Source organism: Gekko japonicus, unplaced genomic scaffold (assembly GCF_001447785.1).
Source record: "Gekko japonicus isolate JY-2015 unplaced genomic scaffold, Gekko_japonicus_V1.1 scaffold10, whole genome shotgun sequence".
NCBI lineage: Eukaryota > Metazoa > Chordata > Lepidosauria > Squamata > Gekkonidae > Gekko > Gekko japonicus.
This window is the reverse complement of record NW_015167526.1, coordinates 916,755-932,722: the sequence shown is the minus strand read 5'-3', so window position 1 is coordinate 932,722 and position 15,968 is coordinate 916,755. Positions and strand designations below refer to the sequence as shown.

At 47.4% G+C, this 15,968-nt stretch overlaps 1 protein-coding gene across 1 annotated transcript in view; it reads left to right on the top strand.

Annotated features, from left to right (window-relative positions):
- The window catches only part of ACACB (acetyl-CoA carboxylase beta), a 113,595-nt gene that overhangs the window by 52,012 nt on the left and 45,615 nt on the right, over positions 1-15,968 (top strand). Inside the window, exons 18-27 of the mRNA XM_015413261.1 lie at positions 242-376; positions 1,305-1,451; positions 2,563-2,751; positions 3,239-3,339; positions 7,979-8,067; positions 8,147-8,271; positions 9,140-9,253; positions 12,876-12,989; positions 13,162-13,251; positions 15,603-15,721. Coding sequence (XP_015268747.1) covers positions 242-376; positions 1,305-1,451; positions 2,563-2,751; positions 3,239-3,339; positions 7,979-8,067; positions 8,147-8,271; positions 9,140-9,253; positions 12,876-12,989; positions 13,162-13,251; positions 15,603-15,721 — 1,223 coding nt within the window. The remainder of the gene's footprint in view (positions 1-241; positions 377-1,304; positions 1,452-2,562; positions 2,752-3,238; positions 3,340-7,978; positions 8,068-8,146; positions 8,272-9,139; positions 9,254-12,875; positions 12,990-13,161; positions 13,252-15,602; positions 15,722-15,968) is intronic.

The following is a 15,968-nucleotide window of genomic DNA, read 5'->3' as shown; positions in this document are numbered from 1 at the left end:
ACACGGATGGCTACCCATCTTGATCTTTAGAAATCTCTGCGGCCAATCAGCCCTCCAGTAGCCACATAGAAACCCCACCTGGCACTGCCCACTTTCTAAGCACCCTTGGCAGGCACCGTGGCACCCACCAGCCCCTTGTTGGAGACCCCTGTTGCAGAGATGCAGAGCAGGCCCCTGTGTGGGTGGCGGCAGAAGGAAGCCAGCCGCTCTGCTTAGCGTGATGTTGTCCCTCTCTGATAAGGTAATGAAGATGGTGATGGTCTTGGAAGTGGAGGAGGCGGGCACTGTACACTACATGAAGCGTCCCAGCACCGTGCTGGAGGCGGGCTGCGTCATCGCGAGGCTGGAACTGGATGACCGCGGAAAAGTCCACCTGGTGAGTTAGCGGTGGGGGCCAGGAGAAAACCATCCTGCTCGGCCACTTAAAGCCAATTGCCGATGGCTTCACCCTCCAGAAACAACTGGGGGAGGGCATTGGTCTTAGGTTTTGATTCCTTTGAGAGGTTTTGGCCGGAAGGTGGGGTAAAAATCAGCTGCGGTGTGTTTACGTCTTGTATTGTAATCGTGTGTTTGCATCAGTCAAATGTGGATTCATCTGCGGCTACTTAAATCCATGGATGAGACCCATACTGATAAAAAACAGATAGTTCTGCAAACTTGGGGGACTCCGTGGGGTTGCAGAAAAATCTGGAAAGGTTTAAAAAGTACATTGGGGGGTTAAATCTGTCGGAAATATGTGCGTTGCAAGGTCTAAATTCAGTCATTATAGGGTTAATGTGTTTACCTTGTGTGCTACTGTTTAGACTGACCTGGAAGGGAACCTGGTAGAAAGCCAATGGGGAGAAAGCCCGGGAAACTGGAGTCTATTTACTCACAATCATTGGTTTAATGTATTCGGGTGATTTCTTTCTAGGGGTCAAGAAGAAAGAAGAATCTCCATTACCGACCGTGTGGTCTGTCTGTCTCTTGTACTTGTAGCAGCAAGGATGCAGTCTTGTTTGTTGTTTTGTAGATTTCCCGTGTACCCTTCCCTTTAGAAAGAAAGATTTTTACATAGAAAGAAAATGCCTCCTCTCCAGTGAACAAAGATCTATTGCAAGCTCTGAATATCTAACTATTTTTACCAGATTTTCCAACAAAATCCCCCCCCCCAATAAAAGCATTGTCTGCTCTAGAAGTAACTTTTGGACCAGCTGGGGGGATCCACTCATAGGCCAGGTTTATCCCCCCCAGTTTCCCAGGGCTGCTCTGAAGGTCTTTCTCTCTCTCTCTCCTCTCTCTGCACCCCCATATCTGCCCCCTAGGCCCAGTTGTACACAGGTGGACTCCCTTCACAACAGACTCTGCCCATCCTTGGCGAAAAACTGCACCAGGTTTTCCACAACGTGCTGGAGAGCTTAATGAACGTCATGAACGGATACTGTTTGCCCGAGCCGTATTTCAGCACCAAGGTGAGGACGTTTCCTTCGGGGTTCTTCCTGAGAACAAACTCTGTTGGACGTGCCTGAGGAAGGGTGGCTTGTTGGTTTTAAACTGGGGAAAGCCTAAAACACACCTCTCTCCTACATGAGAAGGCAAAAATGGTCTTGGAGACTAAAGGCATCTCTATGCAGACCTCGTCAAGGCATTTGCAAGCCCCGAGTAAGGTTGTGAATGAAAGGACATTTTGGAGCTCATTCATTTATAAGGTCGCCACGCCTTAGACAGCACCTCAGACACACCCAGTTAGTGCAAATTACAGTTTATCTGGAAATTCTTTGGATTTGATATGCTGTATGACTCAGGGCTCTTTTTGTAGAAAAAGCCCAGCAGGAACTCATTAGCATAATAGGCCACACCCAACAGCAGAAACATATTAGCATATTAGGCCACACCCCCGTTACCAGAAGTGTGGTCATCCAGCCACACCCACCTTTTGCTTCTTATTCTGTTTACCTTGTTTGTTGTCAAAACCCAGGGCTCTTTTTGTAGCAGGAACCCTTTGCATGTTAGGCCACACACCCCTAATGTAGCCAATCCTAATGAGTTCCTGCTGTTGGGTGTGGCCTATTATGCTAATGAGTTCCTGCTGGGCGTGGCCAACTCGGGAGCCAGCCAGAACTCCGTTCCTGTGCGTTCCTGCCCCAAAATAGCCCTGCTGTACGTTATAAGCAACATATTTGATATTATCACCGTTTCCCACCGTATTAGTGATGTATGCATGTTATTTTTTATGTATGCTTCATTTATCTTTAAATAAAAAACTTAATACATTGTTAAAAAAAAAAGACACCCCCACATGTGCAAGGCAGCTTCGTGTAGGCTTCCGTTGTGCCCTCTGGCCTTATAGGGAGCTGCCATCTGGTCATGCCCGAGGTGGGCTTTAAGGTGGGAAAGACCTTTGCTTCGTCAGGCACCTGCTCTTTCTGTTATAGCTTTCCCCTTTGGGTTCACTGGTGGCACGACGCCACCGTGGCTGTTCATGGTGGGATGTCGGGTTTGCTTTTCCCGAACGGTTGGTCTACAGCTTTTCTGTTCCGGATCCATGTGTCACGGAGGATCCGTTTTTATTTCGGGGCTCAGATCAAAGAATGGGTCTCCAAACTGATGAAAACCCTCCGGGACCCCTCCCTCCCTCTGCTGGAGCTGCAGGAGATCATGACGAGCATCTCGGGCCGAATTCCACCGCCGGTGGAGAAGTCGATCCGGAAGGTGATGGCCCAGTATGCCAGCAACATCACCTCTGTGTTGTGCCAGTTCCCCAGCCAGCAGGTGAGGGGGGGTGGGGTCAGACCTCAAGGGCTGCGCTGTTTTCCCTGGGCGCTAGGGAGGTGCAATGGGCACACAGCTATAGGCTGGGAGAATGGCTAGTCTTCGGTGCATTGTTCTTAATCTCCAGGGATGTCCAGCTGTTTCTTTGTGTGTGGTGTCATGGTTAAGTGCGCGGACTCTAGTCTAGGAGAACCGGGTTTGATTCTCCACTCGCAGCTGCTGGATGACCTTGGGCAAGCCATTATTCTGTCAGAGCTGTTCTCTCAAGGACAGTTCTGGAAAGAGCTCTCTCAGCCCCACCAACCTCACAGGGTGTCTGTTGTGGGGAGGGGAAGGGAAAGGAGTTTGTAAGCCACTCTGAGACTCCGAGTGAAGGGCGGGATGTAAATCCAATCATCATCATGTCCTCCTCCTCTTCTTCTTCCTCTTCCTCCTCTTCCTCTTCTGTCCTCCTTTAATTCTCGCCTCCTTTTCTTCTCTCCTCAAGATTGCCAGCATCTTAGACAGCCACGCCGCCACCCTGCAACGGAAATCTGAGCGCGAAGTCTTCTTCATGAACACTCAGAGCATTGTGCAGCTGGTCCAGAGGTGAGTTTGGAGGAAGCCATTCCAACAGCCCCTCCTTTCCTTAGGACCCCTGCCCCTTCTCTTTCTTCCCCTGCCCCCATCAGACCTTCCACTTCTTACACACAAACTGCGAGGTTTGATCAGGCACTCTGTGGACTCATCTCCTCCTCTGCAGTTAGACTGCTTTTGATTGTTCCGTGACACCACAGCGGCTCAGCCAAGAGCTGGAAGGGGAGGAGCCGTAGGAAATAAGCACTTATCGGTCATATCTTTTTAAAAATGGGGGATGACAGTCCCCGCTTGCTTCGATGCTCTCGCCGTGATCTAAGCTGTACTCTCCCTCCTTACCCTGTGGCTACTTTTCAGCGTTAAAAGACATGTCTAGAGAGCTGATCACAGATTCTCAACACAACATTTACTTCGGTCCAGCCCCTGGGAAGATAAGATTTTGGGCAAAGATTCAAAGGTAGTTCAGCAAAACGTTCTGCCTGTGTAGGGGAGGGGCCGTGGCTCAGTGGCAGAGCCTCTGCTTGGCATGCAGAAGGTCCCAGGTTCAATCCCCAGCATCCCCAGTTAAAAGGACCAGGTAGTGGGTAATATGAAAGACCTCCTCCTGAGACCCTGGAGAGCTGTAAAGAGGGGCCGTGGCTCAGTGGTAGAGCAACTGCTTGGCATGCAGAAGGTCCCAGGTTCAATCCCCAGTGTCTCCAATTAAAAGAATCAGATAGGTGATGTGAAAGATCTCTATCCAAGACACCCTGGGGAGCAGCTGCCAGTATAATTTAGCAATTTATCACTACACAACACAACAGAGCTTTATTGGCATTATTTATTTATTTATTTATTTATTACATTTGTATCCCGCCCTCCCCAGTGGGCTCAGGGCAGCTAACAGAGGCAAGGTCATCAGCCTTGCCATAGATAAAAACATAATAAAAACATCCAACACTAAAACCACAGTACTCTATCCAATTACTAGTATCCTAGATCCAAGGTGGTATCACCGCAGTTCCAGATGGTGCTCCAATAGTGTGCGTGTCCAGTGGCGACGGCTTATTAGATCTTCTGTAATTTTTAGGTTCTATCTGGGGCCTTGTTGATACATCCATTAAGATGTCTTGATGGTGATGGTATAGTACGGCGGCGGCTCCTACTCAAAAGCCTGGCGGAGGAGCTCCGTTTTGCAGGCCCTGCAGAACTGCACAAGGTCCCGCAGGGCCCGGATCTCACCTGGGAGCTTGTTCCACCAGGTAGGAGCCGCCACCGAAAAAGCCCTGGCCCTGGTCACAGCTAGTTTGGTGTCCTTGGGGCCCGGGATGACCAACAAATTTTGGGCCCCCGACCGTAGTGCTCTTGGGGGAACATGTAGGGCAAGGCGGTCCCTCAGGTAGGCTGGGCCCTGGCCATATAGGGCTTTATAGGTAATAACCAGCACTTTGAAGCGGACCCAGTATGCTATCGGCAGCCAGTGCAGCGCTTTCAGCACAGGCTGAATATGGTCCCTCCTAGAGCCCATCAACAGCCTGGCCGCAGCATTCTGCACTAGCTGCAGCTTCTGAATTTGCGACAAAGGCAGCCCCATGTAGAGAGCGTTGCAGTAGTCCAGCCTCGAGGTGACCGTCGCATGGATCACTGGATAACAACAGCAGCAGCCTTAGGTACAGAGGCGGTAGGCACACAAAACAGTTAATTCACTACCCCTTCTGCCAAAAAAGAACTTCTCCTCCTATACGCTCTGTAAAGGAAGTTTGCCACCTCTTCGATGGTATCAGTCCTGTTTGAGGCTAGGAGGTTCATGATCTTACTTTCTTCAGATTTGCCCTCCAGGGTTTGCAGTATAGGGCCGAGGTGATAAGCGCGCAAATCCTGGTAAAATCTACAAGTCCAGAAGTACATGGTCCGTTCCTCCAATTTCCTTTAGCCCACAGGGACATAACCTATCTGGGAATTGTATTTTTTTTAAATCTCCCATATAACACAGCTGAGGGGAGCACATTAAAACGGGCCAGCGTGAATACTCTTCTAATATAGGGATCAATCGGACAGGAAAAATACTCTGGCAGCGGCCCATTAAGAGAAATCCCCCAATGAATGGGAGAGCAATGCCCAGTAGCAAGGCTTCTAAGTTCTTCCATTTCTGTATCGATCAATCTCTGTTTAATCATGCCAAAAGCGTACTTCTCCAAAAGAAGGGTCAAATAATCCATTCTGAGCCCCATCAGTGTAATTTTCCCTTCAGCACGTCAACCAATCTGATAGATGAGATTCGCATAGCATATAAGCGATGAGACTATGAGGCTCACTTCTGTAGAGGAGGCGCAGCCAGAATTTAAAAGTTGAGAGCCATGCTTTAGTGACTAAGCATGCCTGGTTTGTCTCAAGGCATATTGCCGCATAAGGTACGCAAGTTGGGAGCCCTAGAATTTTTCTAAGAAATTTGGATTGAACACTTTCAACCATTTTATTAAAAGCAGAGATCCAAATTGGGGCACTGTAGAATAATTTAGCACATATTTTGTGATTAAACACCTTGAGAGCAGAAGGAATAAATTGATTTCCTTTCGTATAATAAAAGCGGGAAATTGCAAGTTCACTGCTATTCACTGATTTTACAACCTCCTTAGTGTAGGAGACCCAATTTATCACTAGTGCTTTGAAAAAATATATATATATATATATTAATTGGTGACCAGTGAAGGGGAAGGAAGGTGAAAAAAGGAGAGGTGAGAGTGTGGATAAAGGACGGGTAGTTCAAGAGGCAAAGGGGGGGAGAGTGGATGGAACATTTTGCACACAGAGTGAAAGATGACACTGAAATGGCTTGGGGGGGGGGGAATCATAAAAATGCTCCCCAAAAAAACGGCAGAGAAAAAGTGAGGAGAGATTGAAGCGAGCACTAAGCAGAAGAAAATGCATGCAAACATGAAACAAAGGCTGAGGCATTTGGTGATACGAACTGACCGAAACCTCTGGTGCAGAAATGTCCTCCGTATAAGGCAGCTTTCATATGTACATGTGTTGTTTATGCCCATCCTGCTCTGGGTAGCCAGGTTAGTCGGTCTGTAGCAGTAGAAAAGAGCCAGAGTCCAGGAGCAGCTTCAAGACTAACAAAACGTGTGGCAGGGGAGTGACTCTTGAAAGCTGGTAAAAAGGTAAAGTTTCCCTTGCTCGAAAGCCAGTTGAATCCGACTCTAGGGTTGCGGTGCTCATCTCCGTTATCGTTCAGTCGCACAGTCGAGTCCGACTCTTTGCGACCCCATGGACCAGATCACGCCAGGCCTTCCTGTCTTCCGCCATCCTCTGAAGTTGGCTCAATTTCATTTTTTTTTCACAAAAGTTTATTCAAAAAACATAGAAAAGAACATGTTACAATAACAAGAAAAACCATCACAATTAACAAACATTTGTCAACATTGTATAATACGAAGAGATAGAGGAGTAGCAGTCTTGTGCTTCATAGTAAAAGTTGAAATATAACGTTCCTAATGAGATAAAAAAATCCAAACATTACCAACACAGTGTTATCCATATAACATTATCTGATATTTAGCTGTAGATATAGATTCCCAATCAAACTTATCAATCGAAATTTTATCCAAAATCGGGTACCATTTGTCTAGAGGGTCCTGGAAAACAATTTCATTTTGGGATATGGTATTGTGAATCGAAAATTTTTCTAAAAGAAAAAAATCCCAAAGTTTATGTTTCCATTGAATAATTGTGGGAACATTTTTGTTTTTCCATTGTCTGGCAATTACTACTTTTGCTGCAGTAATCATTAAATTGACCATTTGCTGTGTGCTTAGTAGGGGTTCCTCTATGGGCCATAAGTTTAGTAATATGAGTTTTGGGTCCATAGGTATAGTGTATCCAGTCAATAGGTCAATTTGTTGTATTATTTGTGTCCAAAAGTGTTGTATCTTGGTGCAAGACCACCAAGTATGGAAAAAATCGGCTTTTTGTCCGCACAGTTTCCAGCATTTAGCTGAATAATTAGAATGTATGTGCGCTAGTCTCGCTGGAGTCAAATGCCATCTATGCATGACTTTGATTGACGTTTCCTGTATTAGTAGAGAGTTAGATATGTTTTTTTGAGTTTTCCAAATTTTTTTCCAATGTTCATCCGATAATTGTTGTTGTAGGTCTTTATGCCAGGCTTTTTGGTACTGTAGTAAAGGAGTGGAATCTGACTCTAATAGTTGTTTATATACAATAGCAATAAGACCTTTTTTCTTTTGTAGTTGTAATAACAGTGACTCATATTTGGTAGTAGGATTATTTACAGAGTCCTTAAAAGCAGGTGTATTAATAAGGTTCTGTACACACAAATTTTGTTAGTCTAAGGTGCTACTGGACTCTTACCCTTCTCCCCTGGTATCTGTATTGCAACCAGTGTTCCCTCTAAGCTGAGTTAGTTTGAGCTAGCTCACAGATTTTTAGCCTCCGGCTCACACATTTTTGCCTTAGCTGAGGAAGGATGGTTCCAGAGCAAACTGATTTATATAGTAGCCAAATTGCCTGCTCACAACTTTAATGCCAGTAGCTCACAAAGTAGAATTTTTGCTCATAGGACTCCACAGCTTAGAGGGAACATTGAATTGTGGCAGATGCTAGAAGCGAGCCCTGTCACGCTGGCATCTTCCGTCTATTCTCTTGTCAGATACCGCAGCGGCATCCGAGGCCACATGAAATCTGTGGTGTTAGACTTGTTGAGGCGCTACCTGCAGGTGGAGACTCAGTTCCAGCAAGGTAAGGGGGTGCGGTGGAGTCCATGCCATGCTTGGTGTTCCCAAACGGCTTTCCGTCGAGACCATCTCTCTTTCCCTAGCTCACTACGACAAATGTGTGATCAGCCTGCGCGAACAGTACATGCCCAACATGACCCCCGTCCTTGAATGCATTTTCTCCCACGCCCAGGTGGCGAAGAAGAACCTCTTGGTGACCATGTTGATTGTGAGTAGAAAGGGGGAAGCGAGGATGAGTGACAGGAGCCGGAGGGGGATCTCTCAAAGGAAAAGGCGGAACTTCCTATGGAAGCACGGGCAGTTCCTGGGAGAAAATGTGGGTCGTTCCTTAGCAAGCAGCTTGTCCATTTCCAAACATCCAGAAACCACATTTAGTCTGATTCACTAATGACACCAAAGTCTGGATCTCCTTATCCAAGTACAGATCAGGAATCACTGCCTGGCTGCTGTGGGTAAATGGCAAGGAATGGGCAAATTAAAACTAACTCTTGATGTGACAGAAGTGATTCTGGTTGGGAAGGCAAAGCTCTTGCAGGACGTTGTGCTCCCCACTTTCAATGGGATTCAGCGGACCCTTGCCAGTTCAGAGACCAGGGTTGTACTGGATCCAACATTAATCCTAGAGAATGTATTTATTTCTGGGCATGATTGACAGTGTTGCTTTTGACCTTTTAAAGCCCTGAAAGGTCCAGGCCTGTACTACCTGGCATATTCTTTGACATGAGCTCTCCCTGTTCTTAAAGGTCTGCTCAGGATACAGTCTCCCATGCCATCATGAGAAGCGTGGCCTTTTCGGTGGCAGCCCCTCTGCTGTGGAATCTACTTCTCAAAGAGGCTTATCTCTCTGTCCTCACTGGACTGTTTGGGGAAGGTCCCCCCCCCCCATTCTGCAGGGTGTTTGAAATTGGAATTCCCTCTTTTAGAGCTTGACTGTCTTGTGTCGTGTCTGACTTTACGAGATGCGTTTGTGATGACGTTGAATGCGTTTTAGTGTTTTGATTGGAACACCTTTGAAAACGTGGGCTAAAAAAGCAGTGTCAAATTGTGTCTGTGTGTGTCTGTAACTTCGTATACAGGATCACCTTTGCGGCAGGGACCCTACCTTGACGGACGAGCTGATGGCTATTCTTAACGAACTCACGCAGCTGAGCAAAACGGAACATTCCAGAGTGGCCTTGAGGGCCAGGCAGGTCGGTGCAGTTTTGAGCGGCTGTTTGCGAACCACGGGACCGTTCTGGTGCAACTGGGATTGCCGCCCAAGACCCAGATCTGAGTCTGGCATCCATGGAAGCACACAAGTAGTTCCACGTGTCCCTGGGGGGCTTTGGGTTGGTGTTTCTCACAGCACCCCCCCCCCCAGTGCCACATGTCAGGTTGCTTTTGAATCTGAGATTTCAAAGCAGTTGATAATGTTGTTTGTGACATAAAATAATATACTTCAGGGGCGGATTAACCATTAAGCAGACTAAGCACGTGCTTAGGGCACCGGGGCCAAAGGGGGCACCACAAAGTTGGGAAAAGGGTGAAAAGAAAAAACAAACAAATGAAGATCTGTTAAAAAAAATTAAAAATTGATAAAACGAGTGCACATTGATCATGGTGCACCCTAGGGTTATCTTCTATTTTTTGTTTGTGAGGTGCAGTGGCATAGGCTATGACACCAAGATTGGGGGCACCAAGATTGGTCAGTGTTTAGGGCACCAGAGAGCCTTAATCCACCCCTGATATACTTGCATACATTATTTGAAGACGAAAAAGAGTAGGTATTTGTGCCCTGCTTTTCTCTACCTGAAGGAGTCTCCGGGCGGCTTACAATCACTTTCCCTTCCTCTCCCCATAACAGGCACCTTATTTATTTATTTATTAGTTTAATTTATACCCCGCCCTCCCCGCAAAGCAGACTCAGGGCGGCTGAGGTAGGTGGGGCTGAGAGAGTTCTGAGAGAACTGGGACTGGCCCATGGTCACCCAGCAGGCTTCACGTGGAGGAGGAGTGGAGAATCAAACCCGGTTCTCCAGACTAGAGTTCGCTGCTCTTAACCCAGGGGTGTCGAACTCATTTGTTATGAGGGCCAGATCTGACATAAACGAGACCTTGTTGGGCCGGGCCACGTGTGCCATAAAAGGTAATGCCAGGTAGCGGAGATATAAACTTGATAAAGGACACAAACACAAAGGGGTTTTTCTTACTTAAAATAAAAACATGCTTAGAACATTAGCACTCCTGCAATATTTTGTTTATTTAACCGTGTCTGATAACGGACACCTCTTGCTCTGAATTACTGCATCAAAATGTCTGTGCTGTTGCCATCTTGAGTATGCTGTTCAGGTGTGTATCTGTAAGCTGCAAACCAACGATGACGCAGCAGAACTGGAAGAAGCAGCAGGAGACAGCCAGTTTCACTGTGAGCCTGAAAGAAGCCCTCTGGGGGCCTAATCCGGCCCCTGGGCCGCATGTTTGACACCCCTGTTTTAACCACTACACCACACTGGCACTAGTTTCTAGTCCTCATGGGTGAGAATCAGGCAAACCTCAGATTCTCAGGATCGGTGTTGTTGTAGGTAGTCCATTTGGTTTGCACACAGGAAACCAAAGTTAATAAAAAGACAGCATTGTATCCACTGCCATGTGCCAGCCTTCAGAATCTGGTGCATGGGAGACCCGCATTCAAATCTTGGGATGCTCACTAGATGGTGAACTGGGGTAATGCCTTCTCATCTCACAGAAAGTGTGCAGAAATTAAATTTTTAATACTGCATCAGCTGTTGCAGTGGCTTGTGTTTCTCTGCACCAGTTCTTGGTGGTTCAGATGAATAACAGAAATGCCTGAAAATGCCCAGAAATTGATGGCTGGGGGCTGGGGGTGGGGGGACTGGAGAAAGTAAGACCCCAGGATTTGAGCTCTCGGACTAGGAGACTTGTGAGTTTCAGCATCTAGCACAAATCCTTGTCTTTCCACAATAATTCCAGCCCCCAATCTGTATAACTTCCTGGTCTTTTTTTTTTTTTTTTTAAACATTTTATTTTTTGGGTACATTCAGCAAAGTTCAACATTTGTATTACAATTCTTATCTCTTTATATCCTACCCTCCTCCCTTCCCCCCCCTATATATGGCTTCCCACAGTGCTACAACCTCCTGCATAATCTTTAGGTTACTCTTAAGTACTCCTCTTTATCTTTTACATTTTCTACAGGTAACTTATTTTTTCACAATTCTCTATACTCAATAGTTATCAAAGCAAAATAAATTGTCTCTCACATCCCAGTATTTTTCCAGATATTCTTTTAAGTCTTTCCAATCTTCAAAAAAGTCTTCTGCTGCCATATTATTCAGTTTCCTTGTCATCTTATCCATTTCAACCATAAAAAGTAGTTTTTTTAATCCATTCTCCAATTCCAGGAACTTCCTCCTGTTTCCAACTTTGCGCATATGTCATTCTGGCAGTCACAATCATGTACCACATAAGCGTCCTTTTCGCCACATTGACCTCTTCCATTTTAAGTCCCAAAAGTAATATTTCTGGTTCTTTTTTAAATGTGCAGTTAACTACCGTATTTTTTCCATCTCTGCATGAATCTCAACCCAAAACTTTTTAGCTTTTTCACATGTCCACCACATATGGTAAAGCGAGCCTTCTACTTTTTTACATTTCCAACATTTACTCGACATATTTGTATTCATATTTGCAATCTTTTTTGGAGTCATATACCATCTATACATCATTTTATAACAGTTCTCTTTTAAATTATTACATGTCGATATTTTCAAGGCACTCTTCCATAAATATTCCCAAGATGACATAGGAATTTCTTTATTCATATTTATTGCCTGGTCTTAACCAACTAATTTCAGACCGCTTATAAAACACAGTCTTGTAGGCAGAATCCATTGTCGTATAGTGAGTTAGCGATTCTGCCCAATTTTATTTATTTAATGTATTTATTTAAAACATTTTTATGCCACCGTTCTACCCAACTGGGGCTTTCCTGCATTCGCATTTTTATTGCCCGTTCGCGGGGAGGGCGGGATAGAGATCCAATAACATAAATAAATAAATAAATGATAATAAATAAATTGCCTGTTATTTCCAAGTGTGTGTGTTCCACACATGTTTTGCTCCATCTAGTGGTCAATTTGATATTACATTGGCGTGTGTTCAGCCTATCTCCCTACAGATTTAAACTCCAGGTTTTTATACCAGATATAAGCCATTTTATCGAATCAACCACTCGAAGGAGCAAAACACATGCAGAACAGATCCCCCCCCAAGAAACAGGAATTTACAAGTGAGGAAAATGGGAGTGCGCAAGAGCCCAGGGTCCACAAGCTGCATAATCTGGACTCTTTTTGTAGAAAAAGCCCAGCAGGAACTCATTAGCATAATAGGCCACACCCAACAGCAGAAACGCATTAGCCTATTAGGCCACGCCCTGACAGCACAGCTCATTAGCAAATTAGGCCACACCCCCATGTTACCAGAAGTGTGGTCATCCAGCCATACCCACCTTTTGCTTCTTATTCTGTTTACTTTGTTTATTGTCAAAACCCAGGGCTCTTTTTTTGTAGCAGGAACTCCTTTGCATGTTAGGTCACACCCCCCCTAATGTAGCCAATCCTAATGAGTTTCTGCTGTTGGGTGTGGCCTATTATGCTAATGAGTTCCGGCTGGGCGTGGCCAACTCGGGAGCCAGCCGGAACTCCGTTCCTGTGCGTTCCTGTCCAAAAATAGCCCTGTGCATAATTCTGATGACAGAATCCCCCCCCCCCCTGCTTGTGGTCTCTTTGCTTACTGGGGTCCCTCTTTCCCCAGGTGCTGATTGCCTCCCACCTCCCTTCTTACGAACTGAGGCACAATCAAGTGGAGTCCATCTTCCTCTCGGCCATTGACATGTACGGACACCAGTTCTGCCCTGAAAACCTGAAGGTGGGACTTTCTCACGGACACAGCCGTGATCTGATCTCGCAAGGCGTTGGGGGGGGGCTCAGTGACGGGCCACCAGGTTCAGTCCCTGTCCCCTCCTGTTAAAATGCACTTTGGGCCTCAGGACTGGCCTAGAAACCTTTGTGACTCTTTTGTGCGCCTTCCTTCCTTTCAGAAACTGATCCTCTCGGAAACCACCATCTTTGATGTCCTGCCCACTTTCTTCTATCACTCCAACCAGGTGGTCCGCATGGCAGCCCTGGAGGTAAAGGAAGGACTGCGGGAGATTTCCCTTTAATGATGTGCCCAGTTGCATGCCAAACTCAAGGTCTCAGGCTGAGAATGCCTGCTGTTGGGTTAGGGATGAATGAAGAGAAGAAGAAGAGGTTGGATTCGTACCCTGCCCTTCACTACCCGAGGGAGTCTCAGAGCGGCTGACAAGCTCCTTTCCCTTCCCCTGGGTGCTTGGAGGCTGTTCTGAGATAATCTCCGTCCCGGAGAAAAGTGCGTGAGAAGCATTAATGGTCCAGAGTGTCAGATTCTGCCGGTCTCAGGCCTCGTCTGCCGGCTGACCAGACTGTGAACATAAGAGAACCTAAGAGAAGCTGATGTTGGATCAGGCCAATAGGCCAACACTCTGTCACACAGTGGCTAAAAATACCAGGGGCCATCAGGAGGTCCAGCAGTGGGGCCAGGACACTAGAAGCCCCCCCCCTGTTGCCCCCCCCCCCCCCAAGCACCAAGAATAGAGAGTATCGCTTGCCGCAGACCAAGAGTTCCTATAAGAACATAAGAGAAGCCAATGTTGGATCAGGCCAATGGCCCATCCATTCCAACACTCTGTCACACAGTGGCTAAAAATACCAGGGGCCATCAGGAGGTCCATCAGTGGGGCCGGGACACTAGGAGCCCTCCCACTGTTGTCCCCCCCCCCAGCACCAAGAAGACAGAGCATCCCTGGCCCCAGACCGAGAGTTCCTATCTATACCTTGTGGCTAAGAGCCACCGATGGACCTCTGCTCCATATGTTTAGCTAATTCCCTCTTATAAGAACATAAGAGAAGCCAATGTTGGATCAGGCCAATGGCCCATCCATTCCAACACTCTGTCACACAGTGGCTAAAAATACCAGGGGCCATCAGGAGGTCCAGCAGTGGGGCCAGGACACTAGAAGCCCCCCCCCTGTTGCCCCCCCCCCCCCCAAGCACCAAGAATAGAGAGTATCGCTTGCCGCAGACCAAGAGTTCCTATAAGAACATAAGAGAAGCCAATGTTGGATTAGGCCAATGGCCCATCCAGTCCAACACTCTGTATCACACAATGGCCAGAAATACCAGGGGCCATCAGCAGGTCCAGCAGTGGGGCCAGGACACTAGAAGCCCTCCCGCTGTTGCCCCCCCAAAAGCACCAAGAATACAGAGCATCCCTTGCCCCAGCCTGAGAGTTCCTATAAGAACATAAGAGAAGCCAATGCTGGATCAGGCCAATGGCCCAACACTCTGTGTCACACAGTGGCCAGAAATATATGCCTTGTGGCTAATAGCCACTGATGGACCTCTGCACCAGATGTTTATGGAAATTGTGAAGTTAAAAGCTTGATTTCAGCCACACAGAGAGCTCAGTTGAAGTGCCAGGCTCAGGTGATGACTGATCGGCTCCTGCCCCCATCTCTTTAGCCTGTCCCACTTCCCTGTAGGCTCACTGATGCCTCGTGTCTCTGTTGTGCCTCCTGTGTGACTGACAGGGTTGCCAACCTCCAGGTGGTGGCTGGAGATCTCCTGGGACAGAGATTAGGTCATCTGGAGCAAATGGCCAGTTTGGAAGGTGGACTCTGTGGCATTGCACCCCACTGAGGTCCCTCTCCTTCCCAAACCCCGCCCCCCTCAGCCTCTGTCCCCCAAATCTCCAGGTATTTTCCAACCTGGAACTGGCAACCAGTGTTCCCTCTAAGCTGAGCTAGTGTGAGCTAGCTCACAGTTTTTTTAGCCTCCAGCTCACACATTTTTGTCTTAGCCCAGGAAGGAGGGCCCCAGAGCAGACTAATTTATGCAGCAGCCAAACTGCTTGCTCACAACTTTGATGCCAGTTGCTCACAAAGCAGAATTTTTGCTCACGAGACTCCACAGCTTAGAGGGAGCATTGTTGGCAACCCAGTGACTGATCACAGCTGCTCCCAACCAATGCTCCCTCTAAGCCGTGGAGTCTCGCGAGCAAAAATTCTACTTGGTGAGCCACCGGCATTAAAGTTATGAGCCAGCGATTTGGCTGCTGCATAAATTAGTTTGCTCTGGAGCCGTCCTTCCTGAACAAAGACAAAAATGTGTGAGCCGGAGGCTAAAAAAACTGTGAGCTAGCTCACACTAACTCAGCTTAGAGGGAACACTGGCTGCTCACAACAGGTCCTGAAACACATCCATGCTGGTTTTATAGGAAAGATCTTGCAGTGCATCCAGCCAGGTATCACTTGTGACTCTTTTGGGGTGTTGTTTATTTTTGCTTTGCCTTCCTGCAATATCCAAGGTGGTTTGTGTTCCTTTGTTTCACTGTGATCTTCCCCCGTGAGACAGAAAAACGCTGTTCAAGTGCGGCTTGCCGTGGGATTCTCTTCCTCCCTAGGTGTACGTGAGGAGAGCCTACATCGCCTACGAACTGAACAGCCTGCAGCATCGCCAGCTCACGGATGGCACCTGCGTGGTGGAGTTCCAGTTCATGCTGCCTTCCTCCCACCCAAACAGGTAAGCGGAAGCCCGTCGGAGTGCGGGAGCAACGGAGCCGCCTTGGGTCTCGGGAGTCATTTGGGCTCTCCTCCACACGTGTGGACGGGGGGGTCATTTCCTGCGGGAGCGCACAGGAGCGGAGCTCCGGCAGTAAGGAGCCCAGGGGGCGGGCACATGCAACAAGCCCTGCCCCCTGATTCCAGCAGCCCTCAGTCGGGCCAGGAGGAGCAAGAAGCAGCCAGGTAAGTTGCAGAGCTCCCCCCCC